This window comes from Microcebus murinus, chromosome 17 (assembly GCF_040939455.1).
Source record: "Microcebus murinus isolate Inina chromosome 17, M.murinus_Inina_mat1.0, whole genome shotgun sequence".
NCBI lineage: Eukaryota > Metazoa > Chordata > Mammalia > Primates > Cheirogaleidae > Microcebus > Microcebus murinus.
In genome coordinates this window covers 23594872-23621855 of record NC_134120.1, presented here as the reverse complement: position 1 = coordinate 23621855, position 26984 = coordinate 23594872, and the positions used below count along the sequence as shown (strand labels likewise).

Below are 26984 nucleotides of genomic sequence, written 5' to 3'. Positions count from 1 at the left end.
CTTAACACGTGCACAGACAGCTTGCAGATCTGGTAAACATGCAGATTCTGATTCAGTAGGCCTGGGGGAGGCCCGAGCATCTGCATCTCTAACCGGCTCCCAGGTGGTGCTCATGCTGCTGGTCCACGGACCACACTTTGAGTAGCAGAACCTGGGATGATGGTTCCCAAATTGGAATCATGTGGGGGAGGGGGCAGTTTAAAAGAGACCAATGCCAGTCTTCCACCCTGAGACGTTCTGATTTTATTGGCATGGACCATGACCCAGGCTTTGGGATTTTTTAAAATCTCCCCAGGTGATTGATTATGATGGGCAGTAAAGTGTGGGAACCACTGCCTTACTGCATGTAGTGAATATGGCTAGGCCCATCATTCATTTCATCCATGCTCACCTTGTTTCCTTTGATAGATTACAGTCCTGGCTGAGGATTGCCAGCAGCTGGTTGACTTTTTATTTGAGGATTGATTGATCAACTGATTGAATATTAGGCCCTTAGGTGCTTTTTTGATGATTAACCAATAGAACAGGTATTGTCAGGAGGGAGCCATAATAGATGTCAAGAGGGAAATAAAGATGAGGCGTGTTCTTGGATCTAGCCAGAGTATGGTGAAATCTACGGTGCCAACCTCGGCCAAGGGTGGCCCAGGCTGTCCTGCGTAGCATGGTGTGAAGGGTTCTGGACTTGTTTCTGCCCTTCCCCATCCCCAAGAGTAAAAAAAAACCTGCCTCCCTGGCTTGTTTATTGCCAAAACACTGCTATTCAGATTTTTTTTTTCCTTTTGCTCTAAGACAGTGGTTCTCAACTTGACCAACCTTTCATTTCACCTGGGGTGCTTTTAACATCTCTCATGCCTGGTCTGCACCCTGACCAAAGGCATCAGAGTCTCTGGAGTGGGACCAGGCATCAGGATGTTTTAACCACTTCAGGATTGCGCTTACCGGCCACGAAACCGTGCCCACAGCCGGCACTCACAGTCCGCATGGTAGCGTGTGCTGTGCATTGACGATGAATCCGTTTTGCTCTTGTGTGATGAGTAAAGGTTTAAATCACTCAGAGCTTGTTTGACTTTACAGGCAGCTTTACTTGAAATGTAAATCAGAATAGGTAACATACACATATATGTTTTCATTACGTTATTTTTACATGTTCACAATTTTATTTTGATAAATGAAAAATTAGAAAAGTCACATCACGGCTGTTGGCTAAAGTCGACGCTTGGCTGTGTGCCTTCATATCACGGCTGTGGGCTAAAGTCGCTGTGCGCGTTCATCTGTGGCTGTCGACTATAGTCGACGCTGGTACCGAAGTGGTTAAAGGCCCCCAGGGGCTATCGGTGGGCAGCCAGGGCTAAAAGCCACTGACCTCAGGTTTGATTGATTTAAATGTAAATATAATCCATTCATCCTCATCCCAGGGGGATTGAGTCTGTCAGGTCCTTCCATGAAAGCAGCAGGGCAGAGAGTGTGAGAATACTGGGCACCTGTCCAGTACAAGAACCCCCCACTGAGTGGGGGAAGGGCCCGGACAGGAAGACACACCGCTGCAAAATGCACTTGGCATCCCAACAAGTCTCTAGAGCAGGGCTTTGCCAGCTGTTCTATGGACCCAAATCCGGCCCTCCACCAGTTTTTATAAATAAAACTTTATTGGAACATAGCCACACTTCTATGGCTGTTTATGCTATACAATGGCAGAGTTGAGCTGTTGTGCCAGAAACCTTGTGGCTTGCAAAGTCTAAAATATCCAGTATTTGGCCCTTTACAGGAAACGTTTGCTGACCCCTGCTCTGGAGGGTTGATTGTATAGACTCCCCAGCTGTGGTTTATACATTGACACGTATGCTGGGGATTTCTTAAATCACTATTAGGATTCTTTTTTACTGTTTTCATTGCTCTTAGAGCAGATCACCTGCTGCTACTGCCCTCTGAGGCCACACAGCCTGTTTGGGTTGCCCCGGGTTGTCATACAGGTGTTACCTCCTCCTCTGTGGGCTGGGAGACCCCACATCAACGCCTGATAGATATAAGAGGTTGGGCAGACTGGGCTAGGGACGGACACCATTCCTGCCCAACGAGGGTGGATCCAGGTGAGGAGAGCTGCAGGAGGCAGCGGCTGTAGAGACAGAGGGAGGAGGAAGGGGTTGAGAGCTGCACTTGGTCAGAGCCAAGAGAGGTCACAGAGGTGAGGGTGGCCAGGACACACCTGGAGGCTAAGCTTCAATATCTCAAGCCCAGGCTCTTGTGTTCTCTTCCATTCCTTCAAGAGCTACTACTGTGCTTCTGAAAGTGGATCAAATCATGTATGTGACAGAGACATGGAGGGAAAGAGATACCAACTATGTCATCAGAGCCGCTATTGCTTAGTGAGCCTACCAGCAAAAACAATGGCTGCCCAATTTAAGGCAACCCATAAAGACCATTTTATGTGTCAGAGAATCCTTAATGGCCTACATTCACATGACAAAAAGTCGGCTCTGTTTTCTGGAAATGGAACAAATAATTGAATTTCTGAAATGGCATATTTCAGTGGAGTCAGAAAGAAAGGTACAACCAGTGTCCTTAAAGTATCTGGAGTCACTTAAAAAAATTAATAAGATGGAGGTAATTATCTAATTTACCAAAATATTTGAAACAAGGCTTGTAATTTCCTAGTGCAGTTAAAACACAGTTGCATACGGAACTATTTTCTGCATGCAAGCAGCTTATTAGGAACTCATCTCTGTCTACTAATTTCTTATCTTTCTTCCTAATTGGAAACCTCCCTAAGACCTTGTACTTTTTAATTTCTAAAAGTTCCTTATGCTTTTTAATTTTTGACAGCACCCTTGTCAGGGAGAGCCATTATCTTCCTGTGGCACTGAACACGTTAACATTTAGCTCTGCAACGCAGCTAATAGGAGGGAAGAAGTGAAGTGCCCCAGCATAGCTCAGTTACAGCAACCCTGCAAATTTATGCTTTCGATGCTGTCATTGTTTACAGAGTGGGTGCCCGCTACAAGTGGGGCCAACGCTGTTCATAGCGTGTTTAGAACTGCGTTCATTCATTCATTCATTTTCTCATTCTATCATCCCGAGTTTGTTGAGTACCTGCTATGTGATGTTGATCTGCAAAGTCATTATGGTGGAACCTGAGAGCTATCGCCAGAGAAGTAGCCCTCCACACACACACACTGTATGTGGATCTCATAACTGATGCTCTTATGAGCATTGCATTATGTGTCTTTCTAGGGCCTTGCAGGAGCAGTCTTTGGCATTCAAGAACTCTGTGTCAACACCCAGTGCCATTGCTTACTTGCCACGTTTCTTTAGACCTGCTGTTTAATCTATCCGGTCCTCCTCCTCTTCATCTGTAGAGGATGGATAATAATAGTACCTGTCTATCAGGGCTGTTGTGAGGTTTAAATTAGTTAATACATGAAATCTCATAACTCAGTGCCTGCCTCAATGAATGATAGACACAGTTATTATCATTTTGATAGCTCATAATCCACGCAGACATCACTTAGTTCCTTCTATGGCAAGGAGACGTTTTGAGTTCCTTTCAGGGAAGACAGCATTGCTCACGCTGTAGAAGGGAGCAGATTTACCGGGCAGGACAAGCAGGGAAGGAAGGAGTTTGCAGCCTGGCTTCCTCTTGTTGTTGGGCCGGCTGCTCCGCGTGCACCTTGGCTCAAGAATGCACAAGTCTCGTCTGGGTGTCTCCTTTCTCTTCGTCTTCTTGCCACCCTGCATGGCCAAGGAAGTAGACAGTAGAACTTGTTGAAAACAGCCAAGGAGTGTAGCAAAGCAGGTTTGATTCTAGTGCCCAAGCTGTCTCTGACAACTGTTCTCCCTGCACTTCTTCCCCAGTGCTTAGTCTTGCTGATCACCTGGGAAGTGTTTATTGAGCATCTGCACCAGGTAACATGACATCTGGAGGTGAAGCCTAGGGCTCTGACAGGGAAGGTAGGGCTCTATGGAGTCCCTAGAGTCCCCTAGCCTTTGCCTAGGCTGTGGTCCTTGCTGTGATCTATAGGATTCACCTTCACCCTCAGCCTTTTCCTACCAGTAAGGAGCACAAATGTGGGGCAGGGAGCCCTGTATTCTAGTTTCAATGACTGTAGCCAAGTGGGGGCCATTGAGTGAGGGTCCCGGTTGGTGCCTATCTCCTGGTCACAGTTTGGGCTGGCCTACGTCCATGGACCCTGCCACCAATCCATCCTTCTCCCCTGCCAGGGTGGAACTCCTAGTCTCACCGTCCTGGCCTCTGTTTCTAGTTTCAATGACTGTAGCCAAGTGGGGGCCATTGAGTGAGGGTCCCAGTTGGTGCCTATCTCCTGGTCACAGTTTGGGCTGGCCTACGTCCATGGACCCTGCCACCAATCCATCCTTCTCCCCTGCCAGGGTGGAACTCCTAGTCTCACCGTCCTGGCCTCTGTATTTGTATGGCCTGTCCTTGTGGGTACTGACACCCCCCTACACACACACACACACACAGTCTGTCTGGCCTCAGCTGTGTGGACCTCAGATACACTTGGACCCTTCTCTTTGTGGGCTGGTTTGGCCTTGACCATCTCCACATTTGGGTTCAGCAAATACGTATTCCAGAGCTGGCCAGGTGGGTTCCGATGTGTCATCGCCTTTGGTTTTCAGCACCTCATTCAATCCTCACCATGAAAGTAGGCATTCGTCTCTCCATTTGAAAGCAGAGGAAACGGAGGCTCAAAGAGGAGACATGAGCAGGACTGGTGCCCGGCCAGATGTCCCTGCTGGCTTGTACACGGAACTGACTCTGCAAGAGGGAGACGCTTGTGGCAAACAAGGGGGCCCGTGGAGTTAAGCATTGGGCACCAAGCATCCATGGTGCCATTGTCACTGTGCACATGTGAATGGCCAGTCTGGTCCTTGCAGAGCTTACAGTCTGACCGAGTACAGAGGCAGCCAGTTCTCTGCTATCTTTTGTTTAACTGAGGGGAGAGCTAGCACTTGCTGAGCACCCAGTCAGTCACCTTAACTTTTCACCCACAAGCACTTATGGTGGCCTGCAGTATCAAGGCGCTGTGTTTCACCAAAGTGAAGGAAAAGTGGCCCCTGAGCTCCTGAAAGCTTGTAGCTTGGCTGGGGAGGCAAGCACGTAAATAACTATCTAGACTATTTGGACAGCAAGATGGAGTGCTAAGAAGTTTGTCCAATGTGCTGTGTGACCAAATAGATTAATTCTCGAGGGAATTGGGGTCAGCTTTGCAGGCAGAGACACTTGTACTAATGGTAGAGGCTGGACAGATTTCAGGGATGATGAACAGAGGTGGAAAGATGTTCCAGGCCAAGGGTAAAGCTTGGAGGGAGGAATGTGTGTTCAAGAATGGAGTGGCAGGCACACGGGGACAGGCAGGTGTGAACGGTCCTTAGGGATCAGGAGCCAACGGTTCTCCAGTCTAACTCCAAACTCCCAGGCAGGAACCAGGTCTCCTGGCTCACTGCCCAGTGCTCCTTCTGCTGCATTGCCATAAATAGAAGTTTAAAGTGGTTCTGGAGGCCAGAGCAGGGTGGGGGCAGAGACCGAAGCTTTTCCTCTGGGTGTGCTGCTTCTGAGATATAACATGTGAGCGGGGGGTGGGCAGTGGGAACCCAAGAAATCGCCTCCTCCTGATCAGCCCAAACTCCCTTGCCCTGCTGGAAAGGCCGTGATGCAGCCAGGAACACAGATCATGCCATTAACCCTGGCCCTCGCTCAAGCTGGTCACCCCAGCCCTGCAGCCTGGCAGCCCAGATGTGATCCCTTGAGCCTGGCTCATGCACTCTGACCTGCCTGGTCAAGCATGGAGGTGTGCCCAGAGCCAGGAGCTGTGTGGCCTTGCAGAGTGACTCTCTACTCCTGAAGGGCAATTCTGCGGAAAACGCAGCCATTGTTAAAAAAAAAAAAAATTGTGGGTGAAGTGCATGAAGGGAGAATGATTAAATGTGGCATTTCTGGCCCATTCTGTTGGGCAGCTGGGTGATTCAGCTGCAGGTTGCCCACCTGGCATCTCTCCTGGGAGATACCCTGTCTGCAGACCCAGCTGGGAGGGCCCAGCGGCTTGCACGGGACTTGCTTTCGTATGTCCTGGGAACACAACTTTGTGTCAGGAGCTGCCGATGGCTGAGGGCTGTGTGGTTACCCGTCAGTGAATGGCCACCCTTTGATTACTAAACTAATTATATTGTATTTATGTCAGCGTCCCAAGAAAGGTAGGGCAGGGGCAGGGGGCAGCAGAAGGATCCATGAGCAAATGACCAAAAAGTCCCCTATGTACACTTCAAACACAAAACCCAACAAAAACTGGTTATGACTTGATTAAATGCCATTATCCAGAAGGTAAAGTATAGCGACCGGGAAGTGCCTAGGGTGGGGCTGAAGGCAGGAGGTGACGGTCCCTGCAGAGGAAGGTGAGTTTGCAGTGAACCGCACTTGGTCCCTGAAATGTCCTGGACACAGCCTAGGAGCTCAGGAAGTAGCTGGTTGGTTGACACAGGTGTGGCCACATCCTAGGATGTTTTGGGGAGTTTGGGCCGCTGTTTCCTAGCAGGCTCATGAGGGCCATGAATGGAAACACTTAATAAGCCTCAGGTCGGGGACACCCATGTGCAATGGGGTGTTCTGAGGCTACAATCAAAGTGCCTTCGATGTCCAATAATCTCATTTAATCCTCGTAAGAACCCTCTGAAATAGGTAGACTTCATTACCGCCACTTTCTAGATGAGGAAAACGGCAGCAAAAATAAGGTCGGCTTCTCTCCAAGTTCCCACTGTAAGTGGTAGTGATGGCAGTTAGTGGAAACGGCCTGTCACATTTCTTGGGCCTGGGCCTGCCTCTGGTCTTGGGCAGCCCAGATCTGCACGGCCGCAGTCCCCAGCTCACACGCTGGGTCGACAGACACTGGGACACGGTCCTGGGGCTTTCGGGTACTGCCTCTGACCAGCCAGCTGTGGCCTGTGACCAGGGCAAGGAGCGGGGGGCGTGATTCCCTGGTCATTCACGTGAGGCCCTGGGGGCATTTCCCCCTCCGCAGTGGGGTACCCCTCAGACTCAGTATGTTGGTGGGGTGCCCTGGGCAGGGCCCTCGCCCTGCAGATGCCCTCGCCCTGCACGCCCCTGACTCTGCTGGCCTGTGTGATGGGCTGCACTAGGTCACGCTCAGGAGGAGCAGAGCAGCCACTGAAGCCGGCCTCCTGGTGACTTCCACGGGCCATGTCTCCTTCACTCTGCTAACTTCAGAGCCTTCTGTTCACTTCAGAGGGTGGCCTCAGCCATCCCTTCCTCCGTGGTTCCTTGTGCCTTGAGTGCCCTTCCACTGTGTCGTCCCCCAGTCTGTAGAAGTAAAAACCTCCGTGTGTGTGTGTGTGCGCGCGCGCGCGCGCGCGCGTCTGTTCTCCCCAGGGGCCTGTAGCCTTCTCCGAGACAGAGGCAGAGTCTCGTTTTTCTGTGTCCATGATGCTTAGTGTGCTCGAGGGACGCAGTGGGCCACCTCTAAGCTTTTGCTGAACCATCACTCCTCTTCTGACGTCGGTTGTTCCTTCTGTTCCTTGGACGGTCTCTGAACCTCCCCAGGTACATGAAACCATTCCCCAGCTTGCCTGCCTCGCAAAGGTGGTCGATTCTCCTGGAGGCCAGAGCACAAAGTATCGCTGCTGCTTCCCTCTGGCTTGCTTTGTGGCATTCCCAAGGATCTGGGTCTGTCTGTGTCACCGACATACTATTTGGTTAGGGGCGTATGTGTCTCATCTTGCCTGGGGTGTTTTTCGGGGAGCTGCAGAACAAAACTTGTCATTTCCCAAGGCCACTTGTGCCTCTCACATTTCTTGGGCCTCTTCCTGCCTCTGGCTCGAAGGCATTGCCTTTCCTTAGTTCAGACGTGCTCGCAGGACCCTGGCTAGGTGTCCGTCAGCCGGGGACGGGACAGCATCTGTCGGCCCCAGACAGACTCCCTTCACCCTCTGTCCTTCCTTCACAATGGAAGACTGACAATTCAAGTTGAAAAAGCAGGGTGGGGCGCTATGCTAACTGTTTCCTTTATATTTTACACCATATAATATAGAAACAGTCTTCTGATCTTTTTCTGATGCTCCTTAGTCCCTGTCCTTCGCATCAATGCCTGTTTTTTTTCTGTTTGTTCAGAAATTAACAAGTAAATGTCGTTTGTATTTGACATTGGCCAGTGCATTCTTCCTGACAGGCTGCCGGCGGGGGGAGGTAGGAGAGGGGTCATGTTTGCTTTCCATGATCATAACGACGTCAGCCACAGAAACACCTACTGTGTTGAATTATTTAGGACTTTTTGGTTGCAAGTGACAGAAACCCGGCTCAAAATATTTTAAACATAAAAGGAGAATTTATTGGCTCATGAAATCAAAGAGAGACTTAAGAGCCATGTCAAAGGAGGTGGGAAGGGCAAATATTTTCATCCTCATTTTATACAAGAGAGAGGAAAGGGCCGAGTGGGATATGCAGACAAGACGGCCCAGGGTTGTGTAGGCCTGGCGACAGCCGGAACCCAGGTCACCTGAAGGGCGTGCGCAGTTTATTACTCAGAACTCTTTGGGCTGTGACAGTAGGACACCCAGCGGGAAGCAAAAAGGGGAAGAAGGGGGCATCGCCTTAGAGCATCCAAGGAGGCCTTGCTCGCCGCAGTGCCCCAGCTCCGCGACCGCAGTGCTGCGCAGGCGCAGACCTTTGAACGCAGGGTGGGTGCCACGTGCAGAGTGTTCCTGTGCCTTTCTGGGGGTCACAGACTCCACGAAAACCTGTCCAGAGTTCCTCAGTTCAGCTCCCTGTGGAGCCAGCATCCAGTGTAGTATAGAGAGCAGAGCTTTTCAGAACGGGGTGTTTTAGGTTCCTATGATTTTATACTGGGACTACAGCTAAGGCATCATTTTTAAAAGGGTCTCTCCTGATCAAAAGTAATCAATTAAAAGAAAAGTTAGAAAACCACCAATTTAAACACAGGTGAGCCTGCCCACTCCCAGCCTTTCTTTCTGAAACAGGTCAGTTTCTCCGGTAGCTTTGCCGCCTAGAGATTCCAGGAATTGGAGAAACATTACCTGTTTATTTCTGCTCGGATGTGACCTGCACATCCTGCCCACGTGGAGGGAGACCTTGGTAGGAGGATTTCTTAGAAAAAAACATGAGACGCATGACCCCCAGCAGGAGGAAGCCTCTGCTGTTAAGACAAGCTGATTGTCACTGGAGCTGTACTTGGGATTTTTATGGCCTTTTAGGCTGCCAAGTGCTGCGGTTCCTTTGTATTGTTTGCCCCGTGGGATGCCTCCCCGTGTGGGGGCTGGAGGTAGTGGGAGTCTGCAGAGTCCTGAGCTGGCGGGGCCTGGACTCAGCCTGGAGGTCTGCTGGGCTTTCTGGAGCTCATGCCCCCAGGTGTGGCCGACAGGTATGGCAGAACTCACCCGTCTGGCTGTGGCAGACTGCGCCAGAGGGCCTCCACGCCTGGTCATCTGCTATGTTCTGGAGTGAAGGAAGCTGTTAGTTTCTGTGTAGCTAATGAGCATTCCTGGGAGTGACAGGAGCCTGGTGGTGTCAGCATGCAAGCTCATGAAGAAGAGGAGAGGCACTGCGGTTCCCAAGGGGCCAGGGCAGAAAGCCAATACCCAGGCACTGTGGGAGCAGACAGGTGTGTGTCTCTTAGCACAGAACAGGGTTGGGGCTGCAGGGCATACCTGGCCAGGACCCTAACGTGGGTGCCTGCCTGCTTGAGACCTCCCACGGCATCTTTGGCTCGGACTGGGACCCCCAGCCTCCTTTCCAACCCCGACATTGCGTGGCCGTGCTGCTTCCCGATAAAGGCCTTTAGTGCTGCTGTTCTAGGCCTTCTGCAGTCTGGGGGATCCTGAACACAGCAGGAGGAGGACGCTCTTGTATCTGTGTAGTGCTTTCTTCTTTTGCAAAGAGCTGGTGTGTGGAGGGGGAGAGATAACAGACTTATGAGATAGGCTTGGATGATTTCTGTCAGACCCAGGTCCATGGTCAGGGGTTAGAGGTCAGAGATCATGAGACTATCAGGAAGATCTTCCTTGAAGGTTAAGTGAGTTCCACAAAGCTGCTAGCCATGGGATTGGGCTCTGGGGGCGCCTCTAAACGTCATCGGGGCAGACTGGAAGGGGAGCAGGCACAGCAGCAGCCAGGGGATCCCCACCCCAGTGTTGAGGGAGGGGCAGGGTGGGCTCGATGGCCAGCAACACCACCCTCCAGTGAGAGGAGGAGATGCAGACAGGAAGGCCTGCTGACGGGGCCTTGGCCAGGGTCATCTCCAGGGTCACACCAGGACATGCAGGCAAGTGCTCTGCAGCGCAGACACGGATGGCCTCTGAACCAGTGCAAGCTCCCCGTCTTCCGGGCCTGGGGGAGGCGCAGGGGCCACTGGGAGGGAATACCTGTCCCCGAGTGCAAGACTAGGGCTGCCTCTCCAGCTCAGGGAGGGTCTTGCTCTCAGCCACACCCCTCACTTCTAGGGCCCCAGGCTGCACGTGGTCACCTGGGTGTAAGCTAGGACGGGGGACAGCTCTCTGATTCTCCCAGGGGTTCTGCCTTCACTTCTCTGCCCAGGTACCATAGGCCATGTGACATCACAACTGGGAGCACAAGCCTTAGAGACGTGAGACACAGGCTTACTGCTAACTGGTTGGGCAGCCTTGGGCAACTTCTTTGACCTAACTGGCCTCCTGTCCCTCTTCTATAAAAATGGGTTGTTAATGTAGTAGAACTACCTGGCAAGCACTTAACTACATACATTCAAATCTCTGTTGTGGCATGGGAGGTGTACTCAGAAAAACAACCCTTTTGTCAGCCTGGGTGATTTTGCCCACCTTCCGCCTGTTAGTTTCCTGTGGCTGCCATAACAAAGGACCACAAACTGGGTGACCCAGAAGGACAGAAACTTCTTGTCTCGAAGTTCCGGAAACCTTAGGTCTGAAATCAAGGTGTCCGCAGTGCCACATTCCCTCTGAAGGTGCCAGGGAGGGACCGTTCCTCTCCTCCCTGGCTTGTGGCAGCATCACTCCACCCTCCACGTGGCCTTCTTCTTGTAAGGACACATGTCCTCATCTTAACTAGTCATGTCCGTGGCAACCCTCTTCCCCAGTCAGGCCCTTCCGGGGTGCTGCAGGTTAGGACTTTAACATGAGAGTTTTGGGGGACACTGCAGCCCACCACACCACCCGGAGACACTTGCCGATGGAGGAGGAAGCCTGGGAGGGAGGCAAGGCCTCTCGGGGCGGGCGCATCTCGACCTGGGTAAGTCACGCTTAGAGACGGGCAAATCATGCACAGGAGGCCCCTTGAGCGTGCTGGCCACTGCGCCTGGCAGGCCACAGTGGAGGCAAGACCCTTCTGCAGCCCCGGAAGGAAGCGGCTGTGCCGGACAGCTCGTGGCTCCACTGTGGTCTCCAGGGAGGAACGTTCTGCAGGGTCCGGGGGGTAACGGGGACATCCACAGGCACAGCCCTACCCACTTGCTCACCGACTTCGGCCTCTCCGCCCACAGGAGTCTGGCCCGGAGTAGGGAGTGAGGATGCGTGTGCCCAGCTGAGACCCAGGAGCTCCTGCAGCTGCCCCTGCCGCCGCTGTGCCTGTCGACGTTTAGACAGAGACCTCGCTCAGAGAGCAGGCTCCCTCCTTCCTCCTCCCAAGCAGAAGCCCTTGGTCCTTCCTCTGGGCTGCCAGAGGGGCCTGTCCAACTTCTGCGATGGCCCCTGGCGCACCCTGGCTGCTCGTTTGTGCTCCCTGAGCTCCCCGTGGCCTGGCGCCGGGTCTTACTCCCCCCGCGTTGTCACCTGACACACTGGCACACGGTGGGCCCCCAGTGCGTTCAGTGAGGAGGAACAAAGGTGGATGGATGTCAAGTATTACCTCAACAGACAGGTCTTCCCTGACCACCCGCTCTTTTCAGGGACATAATTCTGCCTGCCCCTGCCTCCTTTTCTTCCATAGCAAAACATTATCACTTATCGTGTTATGTACTTATTTATTTTTTATTTCTCTCCTTTCATTAGAATGTGTGCTGTATAGGAACAAGCATCTTGCTTGTTTTTTTTTTTTTCAGTACTCTGTCCACAGTACCTAAAACAACACTTACGGGATGGGTAGGTGCATGGAAGGATAGGTGGGTGGGTGGATGGGAGCTGTGGCCCAGGGGAGGCATGTCACTCTTAGCACGGTGTCAGCTGGTCTGGGAGCCACCAGACACACACGCTCTCTGCTCAGTGCCCTCCCTCCTCCCACTCTCACCCCCAGACCCAAGATTTATTTTTCATAGTTGTCATCTCTGGGCAAGGCCCGAGCGCTCCCAGCCTGGGATTATTAGCTGTCTGGGGCTCATGTTCCGGGGCCAGAGCTCTGCTGGGCCTGCCCTAATCCCTCAGAAATACCTTCTACCCCAGGTTGCGAGATAGCAGCCTCAGCCTGCCCCAGAATGGGCTGATTTTACATAACATGTTTTTGCAACCGGAGTAGTAACAGATGCTGCCCCTCGGTGTTGCGTCTTCCAGCAGCACCGGCCTGCAGGACCAGAGCGTGTGTGTGCGTGTGTGTTCCACGTGTACTCTGCATGTGGAGGGAGTATTATCTTCCCTCCGTCCCTGGAGAGGCTTGGTTTATATAATCTGCTTGTCTCCCGGGCCCATTTAGTTATTGCAAGTGGTCGGACGTTAAACGGGGGGGACTGCAGCCAGGTCTCAGAGCGCAAGGGAGAATGGTTCTCATGCAAGAAGTCACGGGAGCAGGCAGGGCCTGCTCCAGGGTGGTGCTCCAGGGTGGTGCTCCAGAGGCCCACAGGGCTCAGATTGACCAAACTCACAAAATCAGCTGGGAACACCAAGGCCGTTCTCTCGTGGGGGTGTGGGGAAGGGGGGGGGGCTTGTACCTGGGCTGATGGCCACAAGGAGATCTTTCAGACCACAGAGCAGAGACATTTGTTGGGCAAATAAGTAAAGCAAACGCCACGCTGTATGCTCTTAAAGGGTAAATTTCCTGTTCTCCACTCAAGGGATATATCCTAGCTTAAAAAGCAAGAAGGGATCTGTGGTCTAAAGCCAGAATAGCATCTCCCTGGCCAGGCCACCAGGAGCATGAGGTCAGGCTCTTTTCCAGGTCCTTTATTAGTCATTCCTGTCACCAGGCGCCCCTTGGCTAGGACGTGCCACCTTTCCTGGCCCTATCTTATGGGCAATGTGTTTGGGCAGCTGTTTCCTCAAGATTAAATGGGCAAGAGGGGCACTTTTCACTGTGATGGACGATCTCCCCCTCCCCCTCCTCTTTTCTCCCTCCTCCCTTCCCTCCTCTCTTCCCCTCTTCCTTCTCCTCTTTTTCCTCCTCCTTTTCCTCTTTCTCCTTCTCCTTTTTTTTCTTCTTCTTAACACATGCTCTTCCTTCTACCTGAAATATACTGCCCCCAGATATTTTTACCCTATTTTTATTGGCATAAAATTCCCTACCATAAATTCACCCTTTTATAGTATGCAACTCAGTGCGTTTTAGTATATTCACAAAGGTTGTGCAACCATCACTACTGTCTAATTCCAGAATATTTTTGTCAGCCCCCAAACCCAGTATCCGTTAGCAGCCACTCTTCATTCTCCCTCTTCCCCAGCCCCTGGCAGCCTCTAATCTACTTTCCATCTCTGCAGATTAGCCTGTTCTGGACAGTTTGTAAAAAAAATGGAATCATACAATGTGCGGTCCTTTGTGACTGGCTTCCTCTCTGAGCATGACAGTTTTGAGGTTCATCCATGTTGTAGCGTGGATCAGAGCTTCCTTCCTTCGTGTCCGTGTAATATTCCTTGTGTGGATCTGTCACAGTTTATCTGGTCATCAGTTGATGTGGGCTGGGTTGTTTCCATTTTTTTGGCTGTCACGAACAAGGCTTCTGTGACCACTCGAGTGCTGTCTTACCTCTTGCAATGACCTCTCTGCTCACTCGGGCCAGCCACATGGCTGGTGGCAGGTGTGTGGCTCAGCACAGCCTTCTCCTTCTGCTGGCCTCACATCGAGGCCCTGTTAACACCCAAATGCCCTTGTTTTGGGGGGAGTGTGGGCAGCACTGGAGTGGTGTGTATCTCTTGGTACCAACCACTCCCTTGAGTTTGAGAAACAAGGTGGCCGATTGAAGAAAGTCCACTGAGGGAAGCTTGTGTAAACACAGTGCTCCCCGTTGTATGCAGGAGCATAAAACTGGTTCCTGGTGCTGGGAAGTTCTATGTAAAATGCCCCAGGGAAGGAAGCAAGCTTCTTTCATTTATTCATCAAGATGCCACATTGGGGCTGGGGTCCATGGTGGCCTCATGGGTGGGGCCAGTCCTCTGTAGCCCTCACCTGGATTATTCCTGGAGAGGGAGGGCCCTCCAAGGGCGCAAGGGTTTGTTCTGTTACCTTTGTCACTTTGTTCAGCTGATGTCTGGCTGCCTGCTAGGGTCTGGTGGCCTCTGGCCTAAGAGAACACAAAAGAGAACTTCTCCACCCTCTCCTAGCACACTGGCCTGGGGCCCCAGGCGCTGCGTGAATTCCCTCTTCCTTCCCTGGCCTGGGCACCCTGGAGGGTGCGGAAGCACCCTCCTCCCCTGCGCACCACCTCTTGCTGGACTCTGCCAACACGGGGGCTCCAGCAGCACAGGTGTCTGGGCTGCCTTGTTTGTCCTGACACAGTCAGCCCTGATCAGAGTGTCAGGATCATGGGAAAGAGGATAATGATGATGATGATGATGATGATGACGATGATGACAATAATGGTGATGACACTGAGATATTTTTTAAGGCTCATGATGTACCAGGCATTATTCTATGTTCTTTGCATGTTTATGAACTCATTTAACCCTCACATGAGTTCTAGGAGGCTGATGCGACTATTATTTCCATAGGCACATAGAGGTTAGGTCGTCTACGCAGAGTCACACGGCCATCAAGATCTGAACACTCACAGTCTAGCTCCAGAGCCCAGGCTTCTGAGCACTGTGACAGCATTTACATGTTCTCTCTCTCTCTCTGTCTCTTTCTCCATATGTGTGTGTGTGTGTGTGTGTGTGTGTGTGTGTGTTGTTCTGGGATGGGTGGTCGACACAGGGGACATAGCAGTGGCTGCATGCGAAGCCCTGAGCCCCATCGGGCCACACGGAGTCCTGGGGAAGGGAGAGGACCCCACGCTCTCATTGCCACTGCCCCCGGCTGGCAGAGGAGGCCAGGACCCTGAGGTCCGGACGGAGGAGGCTGGCGCCTCCTGGGCCTGGGTTATGCCAGGTGCTGGGGCAGCTCCCTCTGCCCAGCCTCGGAGCTGAGATCCCGCTGCAGGCCGCCGGCTCGGGAGGGAGCCTCAGCTTCCTGTCCATTGTCTACTTGGGGCGCACCCAGCATGTTCCTGAGTGACCTGGAGGGGCAGGGAGGGCGGGGAGGGGCCGGCCCAGAGCTCAGTCTGGGTGGGAGAGGGGAAACGAGAGGGGAAGACCTGGTGTTTCTCCTTGTTTGTGTTTTGTATTAAAGAAAACAAATAATATCCTTTGAGAGAACCATTAAACAAAGAATATCCTCAGGCTCCAGAGGCCCATTGTGGCTGCCTGGAGCCCGGAATTCATTCATGCTCTTTGGCTAGATCGTTGGAGGCAAGAGAGACGGAGTAAGAGGGAAGGACTGTTGTTAAAATGTATTTTGAAATGTGTCATTCCCTCCCTGGCCCAGTAGGCATCCTGGCCATGTGGCCATAATGTCAAGGTCCCTGTGTCCTCCCTCCCACTGCCCCTCTGGGAAGCTCCCCCAAACTGGCCAGGCCCCAGCACAGCCAGGGCTGTGAATGTCCACCCCTCCCCTCCCCTGGGTGTGGGCTGAGCCCTGTGAAGGCAGAACGGTGGGACCCTCAGTTGGGAACCCCAATCCAGAGGGCTGCATCTGCCCCACCACAGGAGGTCAGGGCTGCCCATAGAACCATGAATATTAGAGAGAATTCACTGTATGGTCTCTCTGGGCCTCAGTCTCTCCCTGCCTGTCAAGAAGGGGTCTGGGCCTAATGGACTCTCACCACTCTTCAGCAGACGGCCCTGTGGCTCCTCTCTCATCCTGTGCATGCCCAGGTCCCTACAGGTGGCTCAGAAGGTCACACTCAGGTGTGGACTCTGCATCAGGCCTGTACCAGGTATCCCAGACCCAAGCCAGACCAACCCCTGCCCCCAGACCGGACTGCTGTCCCTCAGGCTGCCCATCATGGAATGGCCCTGCTCTCTGCTGTGTCCCACCGGAACACGCTTTTCTGTTGCTGAGGGGTGGTAAGAACAGAGCTGGCCGTCTGCCCAGCTTCTGCAAGTAATTCTGCCTGGGGCCTGGCACTCACCAGACCAGCCTGTGTTATATAGAGTGGGTCTCTCTCCAACCTTGATATAAATGTGTAAATAGTTGTTGTCATGATGAAAATACACAAAAGACCATCCTTAGAATTTCCCCCATCCCTCCTTTACAGTTGAAAAGGGCATTTTGCTGTTTGCACATTTAATAAATACTCCCTAGGCAGAGTACGAGAAGAGGGTCTTGGTAAAATTTGTGCAGGGAGAGGCTGGACTAAGATTAAGAGACACATTTCCTCCTCATGGGGCTCAGGGTTTGCAGAATTTACACCCTTGGTCCTCTCAACAGCCCGGAGAAGAAGGTGTTAACGTTCCCATTTTGTTCATTTTGTTAGGAAATGAAGTGACTTGTCCTGGGGCACTTGGCCAGTGAGCAGTAGTGCCTGGCCCCAGCTCTGTGGCTCATTCTCCTCTCTGGACCACAGTGTCCTCGTCTGTAATTCAAGGGCTTGGATACAATGCATTTCAAGGTGCCCTTTGTCCCCATTGTCCTTTGATTCTGTAGTTCCAACATCATTGACCTGGTGGGAAATACACTAACTCTATTATTTTCCATTTTTCAGCCTGGATTGGGTGGTCAGAGTCTAGTCTCTCCAAACTCTTGCTTTCTCTCTGTGTTAGATGCTGCTGTAGTTCCTGCAGTCCCAGAGGGGCTGTGCTCGCTTTCCGAATAACTCATGCTCCCCCTTCCTCCCCCACCAACGCAGGGCTACCACCCAATGCCCCACGAAGTGGAGATTGCGCACACCAAGAAGCTGTTCCGGAGAAGGAGAAACGATCGAAGGTAGGAGAGCCTCCGTCTTTCGGTCTTCTTTGCCCGTGTCGGCCGCCTGGAGCTACCGCAGATCTGGCCTGCGTTCTGCTGTGCCCGGCCACCAGCTGATGCCTATGGGATGAGATTGGCAGCCTGATGCGGTTGGTTACTGGTTGGGATTCCCACGTGGGCGAGGCGGCTCCACTTCTCTTGTTGTTCCAGAGATTGGATTCCTTCAGGAGTCCAGGTGAGGGCCACTGTCACCACTGCCTCTTCCTGGGGAAGGGGGGGCGGTCGGGAGGGGGCAGGACCCAGGCTTTGCAGTTCAGGAGGAGAGACGCGCTTTCTACTGATCTCAGGGCAACAGTGGCAGTCCCCGGGAATAGGACCTCTCTGGCTGCGTGTTTTGAGACATGGCCTCCAGGAGGCTCCCGGAGCTCACAAGTTAAAGGGTGTCTGTCTTTCCTTCTCCTGTCATTGTCCCTGGAGTTGTCCCTGGTGTGTGCCTGCTCTGCTGTCTCAGGAGACACACAGATGGGCAGTGGCCCACGCTGCTGCTCCCAAATGCCTGGAGGGAGGAGCCCACTTAAACGAAGGCAGAGACCAGGATCTCCCGTGGGGCCCAGTCGTGTGGGGCAGCAAGGAGCCAGGAAAGGTGCAGTGAGACAGCCCTGGATGGGAACAAGCAGCTGCGATCGGGCATCCCGGGAATGTGTGCATTTATTGTCGAAGAGGCTTTCTTATAAGGAAAGGTCTTCAAGATATATTTTAAGTGCAAAAATTCAGGTGCAGAACAATGTTTGTTGTGTGTGGCCATTTGTGCAAAAGGGGGAGTTAGAGCCTATTTTTTGCTTAAATGTGCATAAATTATTTCTGGATGGAAATACGAAAAAAGAAAGAACAAAGAAGCTTATGCCTGAGGAATTAAAATGAGGTGTTCGTTCCTCTACAGGGAATTTACTCTTAGATAAAGGTGATGGCTCGTGGTTTTATCATTAGTGAACAGGGAGTGTTCTCAGAGAGCCAAGGAGTAGCCAGCTGCATCTCTTGCTCGCGGCACTGGGAGCGCCTGCTTTCATGGTGGGTGGGCTCTAGGGCTGACCTGTGTCTCTGATCCTTCCTCTCGGTGCAGGCTCTGCACAAGCATTGGCGGGTGGTGGCCACAGCTCTCAGGGTTGGTATGGGATTGGGCACCCAGAATGCCTTGTCATCCGCTGGTGGATTTCGTGGGTCTGGCATCAGTCACAGTGGACAGTAAATGTACATCTAGCTGGGGGGAAGGCAGCCGTGGCTGAGAAATCGGAAGCACCAGTCGTGAAAAGAGAAAGCTGAGCAGGGAGAGTTGGACCAAGCCCTCGTCCTGAGCGTGGTTAATTGCACTGTGTGTGCCGCCTCCTTGCTGTGCAGCGTCGCAGGCTAACTCCTGGCTTCTGGGTTCCTGGTGGAGGGAAGAAGTAGGGAGCACTCCTCAGGAGGAATGGGGTTCACAGGGGCCTGGAGAGGTGTCAGGAAAAACAGAGGCTTTATGTCCTCCCTCCCACGGCCCCCTGTGGTCTCTGAGGGCAGGGAGGGCCCAGAGCGTGCGTCTCAGAGGTGTGGAAGTCCCCAAGGTTCCCAATGACAAGTCACCCTCTCTGACCCACTTCTCCGGGCCCAGGCAGTGGCAGGCTGCTGCCCGGCATCCAGGCCAGCCCACATGTCCGTTTCTGGGCCAGGTTTTCTCACTCAGCAGGAGTCCCCTGGACAGTGGCACAGTGGCAGGCCTCCGGAAAGCGGCGGCCTGGCCCAGGAATGTAGGAAGAGGAGCGCAACACACAGGGCCTGGGAAGCCAGACTTCCGCTGGGCCGCACTTGAGTTAGCGAATGCCCGGGTCAGGTCAGCACACCTCACAAAGGCCGTGGACCGGGCCAGGCTCCAACAAAAGGCAATAAAGATGATTAAAAGGGTGGAAAGTATGTCCTGTGCGGAGAGCTGGAGGGCTGCAGCCAGGGAAGAGGAGGCCAGAGGGGAGGAACATATGGAAGACTGATAGGAGGGGCAGCTGCCTCCACCTCCAAAGGGACCCAAGCTAGAGGAAATACGCTTAAAGGGAAGAACAGAGTTTTCAGCTGGACCAAAGACAGACTCAGAGAATGAACATCTTGACCGGTGGGGGCCCAGACTCTGCAATTCAGGGCAGCAGACGTGAGCTGATCGAGTAGCTCGTGCTAGCCAGGGCACGCCACTCTTCGTCCTGTGTCATGGGTACAGCACGATCCATCACTCACTCGTAGCCTGGAGCTGTCCTGGAATCCCCAGGGGACAGGGACTTTCGAGAGAAGAGCAGGCAGTCTATCGGTTAAGGACCACATTGTCTGAAAGCAGGAGTCTCCTGAGTCCTTCTTGGGAAATCATGTGATTCTGATATTCAAAGAGCAGCTGCGGAATATTATGAGGTTTACCCCAACCCTCCCAGCTGATAACTGATAGCAGTGGCCTCGCTAAGTGCCAAACCTTCTTGGTCGTTAACGCTTTTGTACCGCAGGTTCACCTTCCTAATATTTGGGTTTAAACCACACTGAGAGGCACTTGCATTCCCTGGGCACACTAAGTGGCAAAGGAGGAGGTAACCAGAATCAGGTTTGGTGGCCGGAGGGCACAGCCAGAATCTGTAGCATGTCTCTCATCTCCCCTGTCATGCGAAGGGAAGTGACCATTGGTAACCCCGTGGTGTCTCTGTGGCTCTCCTTGATGCCTGCAGGAGTCTGTGGCCTGCTATCTCCTGACCAGTGCCTAGAGTTGGTTTCCGATAGCTGCAGACTCCATGTAGCCTGGGCATGTAGCTGAAGTGGGATTGCGTGACTTCCCATAGCCTAGAGCAGGGATTTGCAAACGGGGACCTAGAATCCTGGTCTTCTGGAAGTGTGCGTCCTATCCCAATTCCAGCTGGACTGCTGGGGGGCTTTGTGTGCCCTACTGCTTTTATTTTCCACTTGTTTAAGTCCGAGGCGATTAGCAAGCTGAATAATGCAGCAGTCAAGGTGCATACCCTGGAGTTAGGGGATGGATGGGAATCCCACCTACTCTGCTCACTAATTCTGTGATCTGGGTAAATTATGTCATGTCTTGAAAGCTCTATTTTCTCTTCTGTGAAATGGGTCCACTAATTGGGAGGCTTAAATGAACTATTAATAATTCTTGTAAAGCACCTGGAGACAGTCTTAGTGAGAGGAGATCCGAGGTAAGTGTGGAGTGCAGGTGTCTGCCGTGAGGCTGGGCTTGGTCCCTCGATCCAGGCAGCATTCTGGGTTTGCTTGTGAACCCAGAATGCCTTGCCCTGCATTCCCTCCAGGGGCAGGGCCCCAGGATCAATGGTTCCTTCTCCTGGATCAACTCTTAAAGCCCTGGCCCCACTCTCAGGGCCTCCCTGAGCCTGGGCAGGGAAGGAGGGCCCCCCAGAGCAGCCATCCGCAGGTTCTGCCCCTACATTCCATGGGCTACTTTGGGTAAGTTGTGGGTGTCCTTTTTCTGTTTTGCAGAAAAATAATTAAGCTCATGGACAGTTCAAAGATTTTCTCTTTAAGGGTGTTCTTGAAATTTGAACAACTGGTAACCACTTGTTTATTTCTGGAAGCTAGTAAAAGATGGTTTGCTGATTTCAGACAAAATTGTTCATTTTGTGATATAAATGTACTAAATGAGTATTCCACGTGTTCCTCAAAGAGCAATATGCCTTTAGATGCCCTGTCCCCACACAGGTTGGGGACCTGTTGCTTGGAAGGGGGTCTATTGAGGTTCGTACCCTCCCAGCATGCAGGGCAGAAGAGCAGGGTCACTAGAGGGCTGAAGCCCTGGCCCACTGCCCGAGTTTACCTTGAGTGAGGTCCCTCACCTGGGCTCATGGTTCTCTGTTCCTCCCCCCACGCCACCCTGGCTCCATTTTAAGAGACGAACACATTGAAGCCATGAACGACTATTGTGGTCAGCGTTCCCTAGGAAGCAGACTTTGGGATGGGGATAAGTGGACAGGGGCTTGTTAAGGAATGCCCTTGGCTCCATACCTGTAGTGGGGAAGAGGAGCAGCAGGACCGGGCAGAGAGCAGGTGACCTGCAGTGCAGTCTTGGAGAGGCCTGATGCTAGGGGGTTCTGAAGTTGGGGTGACTTTCTAGAGCTATCCCAAGATGGAGTGGAGGGATGGCCCTTCATCACCTCATGCCCATTGGTCATCGGGTAGAGGCTGCCTGGAGAAGGGGCGTGACTCTGGGCTGGGCAGTGCTAAGCGGCCAGGGTGGTTTTCCTGGGGGGCCAGAGGCTGAGGCTGTCTGCACGGTACTTCCAGTGGTACATTCCAGAAGGGGCACAAAGTGCAGGGGTGGCCCCTGCTTTCAAGAGCTTGAGGTGTAGCTCGCACTATGGCACTTTTGCTCCAGAATCCACAGCAACGTTGAGCACAGTGGTCTAGCATCCGCGTGTTAATGGGGAGGAGGATCAGATAAAAGATCCATCCTGAGAGATAGTTCCAGAATGCTCCCTAGTGGAGGCAGCAATGGAACTACCAGCAAGACGCCAGGAGGATTTGGAAGGGAGATGGGGGATGTCGGGATGGGGGAGCACGAACACCACGGCTAAGCAGGCAGGCGTGGGAGCCAGCCACTCCCCACCTCCCAGGAGTCTCCCACGTGGCTCCTAGAAACAGAGCCAGAGGCCAGAGCTCACCACGGCCGCAACCCCCAACCAAACTAAACAGAGAGGAGAAGCCGGAGCCTGCAGGCTCCCGAGGCCCCGGGCCCAGACTGCTAGCAGTCTCCATGGACCCCGTGGCTCCGAAGCCCGGCCGCACAACCAGGAGTGGCGGCGGCTAATGGAGGCATTAGCGGTCCGTCGCACCGTGCCCATGCGGCCAGGGAGACGGGAGAGCCCTCTCCAAATTAATTCGTTTCATTAAGTGAGGTCTCAGAACGGTTAATTCACTCCATGTGCAAAGCAGATTGAAAGGAGGAAGCAAACAATACCTTGGCCATCCCAGCTAGTGTCACGTGGCTCCGCAGGGCAAGAGGCAGGGGACAAGCTGTCCCCCTGGGGTGCAGAGCTGGGCTGCACGCTGGACACTGCAGGGTGGTCACAGCCCACAGCAGCGCTTGCTGTCTCTGTCCTGCAGTGACTATGACTGTGGCCTTGGTGTCCTCTACTTGTAGAACCAATTAAGAATCTTGTCCCTCCCTCTGTTCCTCTGCTGACTTGTGCCCAAACCCTCGGTGTCATCCATCAGATTTGAGTGTACAAGCTCTCTGTGACATCGTCTAAGTCACCGATGAAAACAAACAGGACATTCGGAATTAGTGGTGATGGCTATGCAACTCTGCGAGTAGATTAAAAATCACTGAATTATATACTTTAAAGGGGTGAATTTTGTGGTATGTGAATTATATCTTAATTTAAAAAAATTTTTTTCAATGAATAGGGCAGGTCCCAGGATGAGGTAATGGGCAAGTCCCTTGAAACACCTCTTCAATCTTGCTACTTGTAGAGTTCCCTAAACACATCAGGCTAGTAACTCTTTCAGAAAAGGCCACGGAATTGGTCTGGTAGCACTAGGTCCTTGTGAACCTGTGCAAGCTCTTAGCGATCACCTCTTCTCTTCTAAACCATCTGTTGGGGCATGTCTTTGGGAGAGGATGTTATCTATATTCTTCTCTAATAATTTTTGAAGATTGGATTATATATATGCCTAGCTACAGTCTCTAGCACTTTTGTTGTATTATTCGGTGTTTTCCAGAGAAACAGAACTAATAGGACATATTGAGAGGGGAAGAAAGAGGAGATTTATTATGGGAATTGGTTCCTGGGAGACCAAGAATTCCCAGAGGCTGCCCCCTGCGGCAAGCTGGAGAGCCAGGACAGCCAGCGGGTAGTTCATTCCAAGTGCAAAGGCCGAGAGCCAGTGTGGCCGTGAACGTACTGCGTGTTGCAGTATGAGACGTTCCAGGGCAGGACGAGATGAATGTCCCAGCTCAAGAAGAGAGAGAGCGAGTTTGCCTTTCTCTGCTTGTTATATTCAATGCAGGCCCTCCACAGATGGGGTGGTGCCCACCCACGTCGGTGAGAGCAGTCTTTGCTTGGTTTACTGATTCAAAACGTCCTCACGGACACACCCAGGAAGAATGGTTCACCAGCTATGTGGGCACCCCTTAGCCCAGTCAAGCTGACACATAACATTAGCCATTCCACCTGCTCTCCAGGATTGCTCAGACATGGACAGGGGCCATTCATGACTTCATGGAAAGACTTCTCTTTTCCTGACCAACGTTGCCCCATCTCTCAGGCAAGAGCACCGTTGCTCTCCTGTGATCTCCTCCTAGGCCCTGGGCGTCCTACGGATGCTCCAGCCGAGTCTGCCTTTTCCGGGCCAGCACGTGTTCTCTAGTGGAAGGCGAACGTGAAGTCAATTGAGTCTGCTTTCTTTTAGCAACCTCTTAATTCTGCATCATCTGCCCCATCAGTGGCCTCACACTTCACTCTGCCTTCTAAATACAAAAATATAATTTTAGAGTTGTCATTGATATTCTTAGCCCCCCACCCTTGACATTGCTGTGGCAACCGCAGACTTTGATGGTCATCCCTGGTTATGGGAAGTCCCCCATTCCATTCTGGGATGCACCTTACCCCTCCTTTGCACATCCGGGCTCATGGTGAAGGCCCTGGGGGACACCCATTGCCTCCTGAAACGCTTGTCCTTAAGTCACAGTTGCTGTCTAGAGCTTGCAGTTCCCTCTAGCGCCTCAGGTCACTCCACCAGTCATGGGGTCCTTCATCCCACCTAGATAAATAAGTCCCCAGATCTTGGCCATGAGGAACTGACCGGGAGAGTCCCGCATCTATCCACCAGCTCATTCCCACGAGTTGTTACGTTAGCCCTTTGGGAAGTACAGTCGATCCACATTACTCATGGATTCCATATTTGCAAGTTCTCCTACTTGCTAAAAGTTATTTATAACCCCAAAGTCAATACTCATGTGTTTGTGGCCATTCATCGATATGCACAGAGCAGTAAAAAGTTAGGGTTGCCGACCTGCAGGATCCCGGCTGGGGTCAGACCGGGTGGCGCTCAGCCTTCTTGTTTCGGCTCTCATGTTGTAAACAAGTATCCTTTCCCTGGTCTACTTGCTGCCGTGTTTTTCACATTTTTGTGCTTTTTTTGGGTGAACTTGCTGCTTAAAATGGCCCCCAAGAACAGTGCTGAAGTTCTCTCTACTGTTCGCGAGCGCGAGGAGGCTGTCATGCGCCTTATGGGGAAAATGCATGTTAGATAAGCTTCATTCAGGCATGGGTTGGATGCTGTGGCTGTGAGCTCAATGTTAAATCAACAGTGCATATTAAATAAGGTGTCTTCAAACAGAAACACACATAAAACCAGGCTGTGCATTGACCCATTGGTGAATACATTGCGACCAGAGGCTCACAGGAACCTAACCCCGCATGTCCCCTGGGAATCCGTGTTCGCCAATTCAGTGTTTGTGGCAACATCATAGAACATAGCTATTGTAAATAACGAAAATCGACTGTGCTGCTCTTTAAAACAGGGTAGAAGGATGTTGAAGGTAAAGCAATATGTTGCGAGCAACAGGGTTTTGGACCTGAATGATTGATCTTGTTTGCGTGGGGGCAGTAGCAGAGCTGGGGGGGGGGGCCGGGGCTGGGGGGCAAACACTTCCTCTGTCGGTCGCTGTCCTGCCTGGTTTCACCGAGCAGGCTGCTGCGTCATTTGCACCATCCTGGGATGACACTGTCGCTGACGCCCCACAGATGGCTCAGCCCTGCAGTGACTGTCATTGCCACCCTGTCATCAGGAACCCGGGGACCGCGAGACAGATCCATGCTCACATTGCCCACGGTTTGTCTTTCTATCCCAGCAAGGAAATTGCCCTCATTAAGTCCCTGCTAAAGATAGATAAGAAAATGGGACAGGCAAACCCCCACCTGGCAGGCAGCCCTGTCAGATTCTAAGCAAAATGAGTCAGATAGGGATTATTTTTAGGATCCTTCTCCTCCTCCCTCATGCACACCCCCAAGCAGCCTCTCTGTCTCTCTCGGAAAGAAGAGCAGCTCATTTCTTCAAGCCAGATGTCCGGGGCCATGTTTGATTGAAGTGAATGGAGCCCCCGATGTGCCTGGAGAAGACGCCGGGCTTTGTGGTGTGCAGCCGCCTCACCCCGTGCCCCTGGGCAGAGCGAGCTGCAGAGGGTCCCCGTGGAGGCTGGCCGTGGCTTGCCTGTGAGTGAAGTGCCTTCCCTGGGTCTCCCGGCTCAGGACTTCTTCTCAGCATCTCACAGCACACTTCGTGGGACTACAAGGCCCTGGGGTCCCTCTCCTGTGTCCATGTGGGGACCAAATGGGCACAAGAGGTGGCCTGCAGTTCATTTTGGCAGAGCCTCTGGGTGCTGGCTCTGCCCCCCAGGCAGTGGGCGTCTCCCAGTTCTGTGCCCACTGAGGGAAAGCTGAGCACTGCTCCTTCTTGGTCACGCTCGTCCCCCTTTCCCCGGCCACCGGAATTCATTCAGACCCCTTAGCCCTAAATAGCAAAGCAGGGAGACCCAGGCAGGCAAGGTGACTGAAGAGGAGGCAGTGGGCACATGCCTAGCAGCCTGGAGGGCCGGAGCACTGCCACCTAGGCAACTGGCCCTGGGAAGACACATGCCATCTCCACAGGGTCTGTGCCCGGGATGGGCAGTGAAGGGACACCCCAGGAACCAGCCACCCAGGGTGGTTTAATTGTACCTCCCCAGAGATCTCACAAACACTAACTCCCAACCCTTTGTCCCTCACTGGAGCCCCAAGTGACCTGGCCTCCCTGGGGGTGGTGTGGACAGTGGGCATCCCGGGCCCCAGGCCAGGTTCACATGGCTTCAAGACCAGCTCATCTCTCATCAGCCAGGAGATCTTGGGAACATAAGGACCCCAGACCAGCCACTCTTCTTACCGTCCCCAAGGACGTGACATGCAGCCCATAGGGATGCCATTAAATGACACATGAGAACAGGTAGGAGGGTAGTCCTGATCCTGTGCCTGGCTCTGAGTCTGCCCTCAGAAACCATGTGTCTCCTCTCCTTCCTGACGTTCGCTCCTGGGCCCCCTCTGCCCTGAGCAGGGTGCAGGGAAGGCAAGGACACTGGACCAGGAGTCAGGCAAGCTCGGTTTCATCCTTGTGGTCTAGCCCAGAGCAATCCCCGTATACTTCCGGGGCCTACAGTTTTCTCAGCTATAAAATGGATTTCTGATTCCAAGTGTTAGAATATTCTGTCCTTTAACCATGGGTTGGGTAGACAGAACTGAGAGATACTGCAGAGGCTGGCCGAAGCGTTCAGTGGGAATAGCCAGTGTTCCCTGTAGCTTCAGCCCAGTCCGTGTGCCCTGTCTAGAAAGCTCTAAAAAGACAGGCCACGTCTGCTGCTCCTGTACGCATCTTTCCTCCCCTAGATCTGGCCCAGGTCTGCACACTGGCACCCAGCCATGCTGGGCAGGGCCCCCTTATACTCCCGGCCCTGTGCCCTCCTGAGATCAGACGCTGCACGGGACCCCCTTACTCGTAGCTGTAGCAGCTGCACGTCCCACCGGTGCGGAGGGTCGTTTCGCTGGGCCCGCAGGTGAGCCTAGGCCATCCTCAGCCCAGCCTGGAAGTCACTCCGTGCTTCCAGAGCACTCGCTGTGTCCAGGACACTGTCCTGAGCCTTTTGCGAATATTAGCTCATATAATCTCACTGACAACCCTAGGAAGGAGGTGCTATTTTTGTTTCCATTTTACAGATGAGGAAAGTAACTTGCCCAGAGTACTGAAGCAACCCAAGTGGTCTGGCTTCAGCACCTGTGCTCCTAACCAGCTCTCTGCTGGGAGCCTTCTCGTCTGCCCT

At 52.8% G+C, this 26984-nt stretch overlaps 1 protein-coding gene across 6 annotated transcripts in view; it reads left to right on the top strand.

Moving 5' to 3' along the window:
• Positions 1 to 26984, top strand: part of CTIF (cap binding complex dependent translation initiation factor) — a 273428-nt gene that overhangs the window by 123836 nt on the left and 122608 nt on the right. For all 6 annotated transcript variants that reach the window (XM_012745342.3, XM_012745339.3, XM_012745341.3 and 3 more), the window contains one exon: positions 17052 to 17128. In XM_012745342.3, the coding sequence (XP_012600796.2) occupies positions 17052 to 17128 (77 nt within the window). The remainder of the gene's footprint in view (positions 1 to 17051; positions 17129 to 26984) is intronic.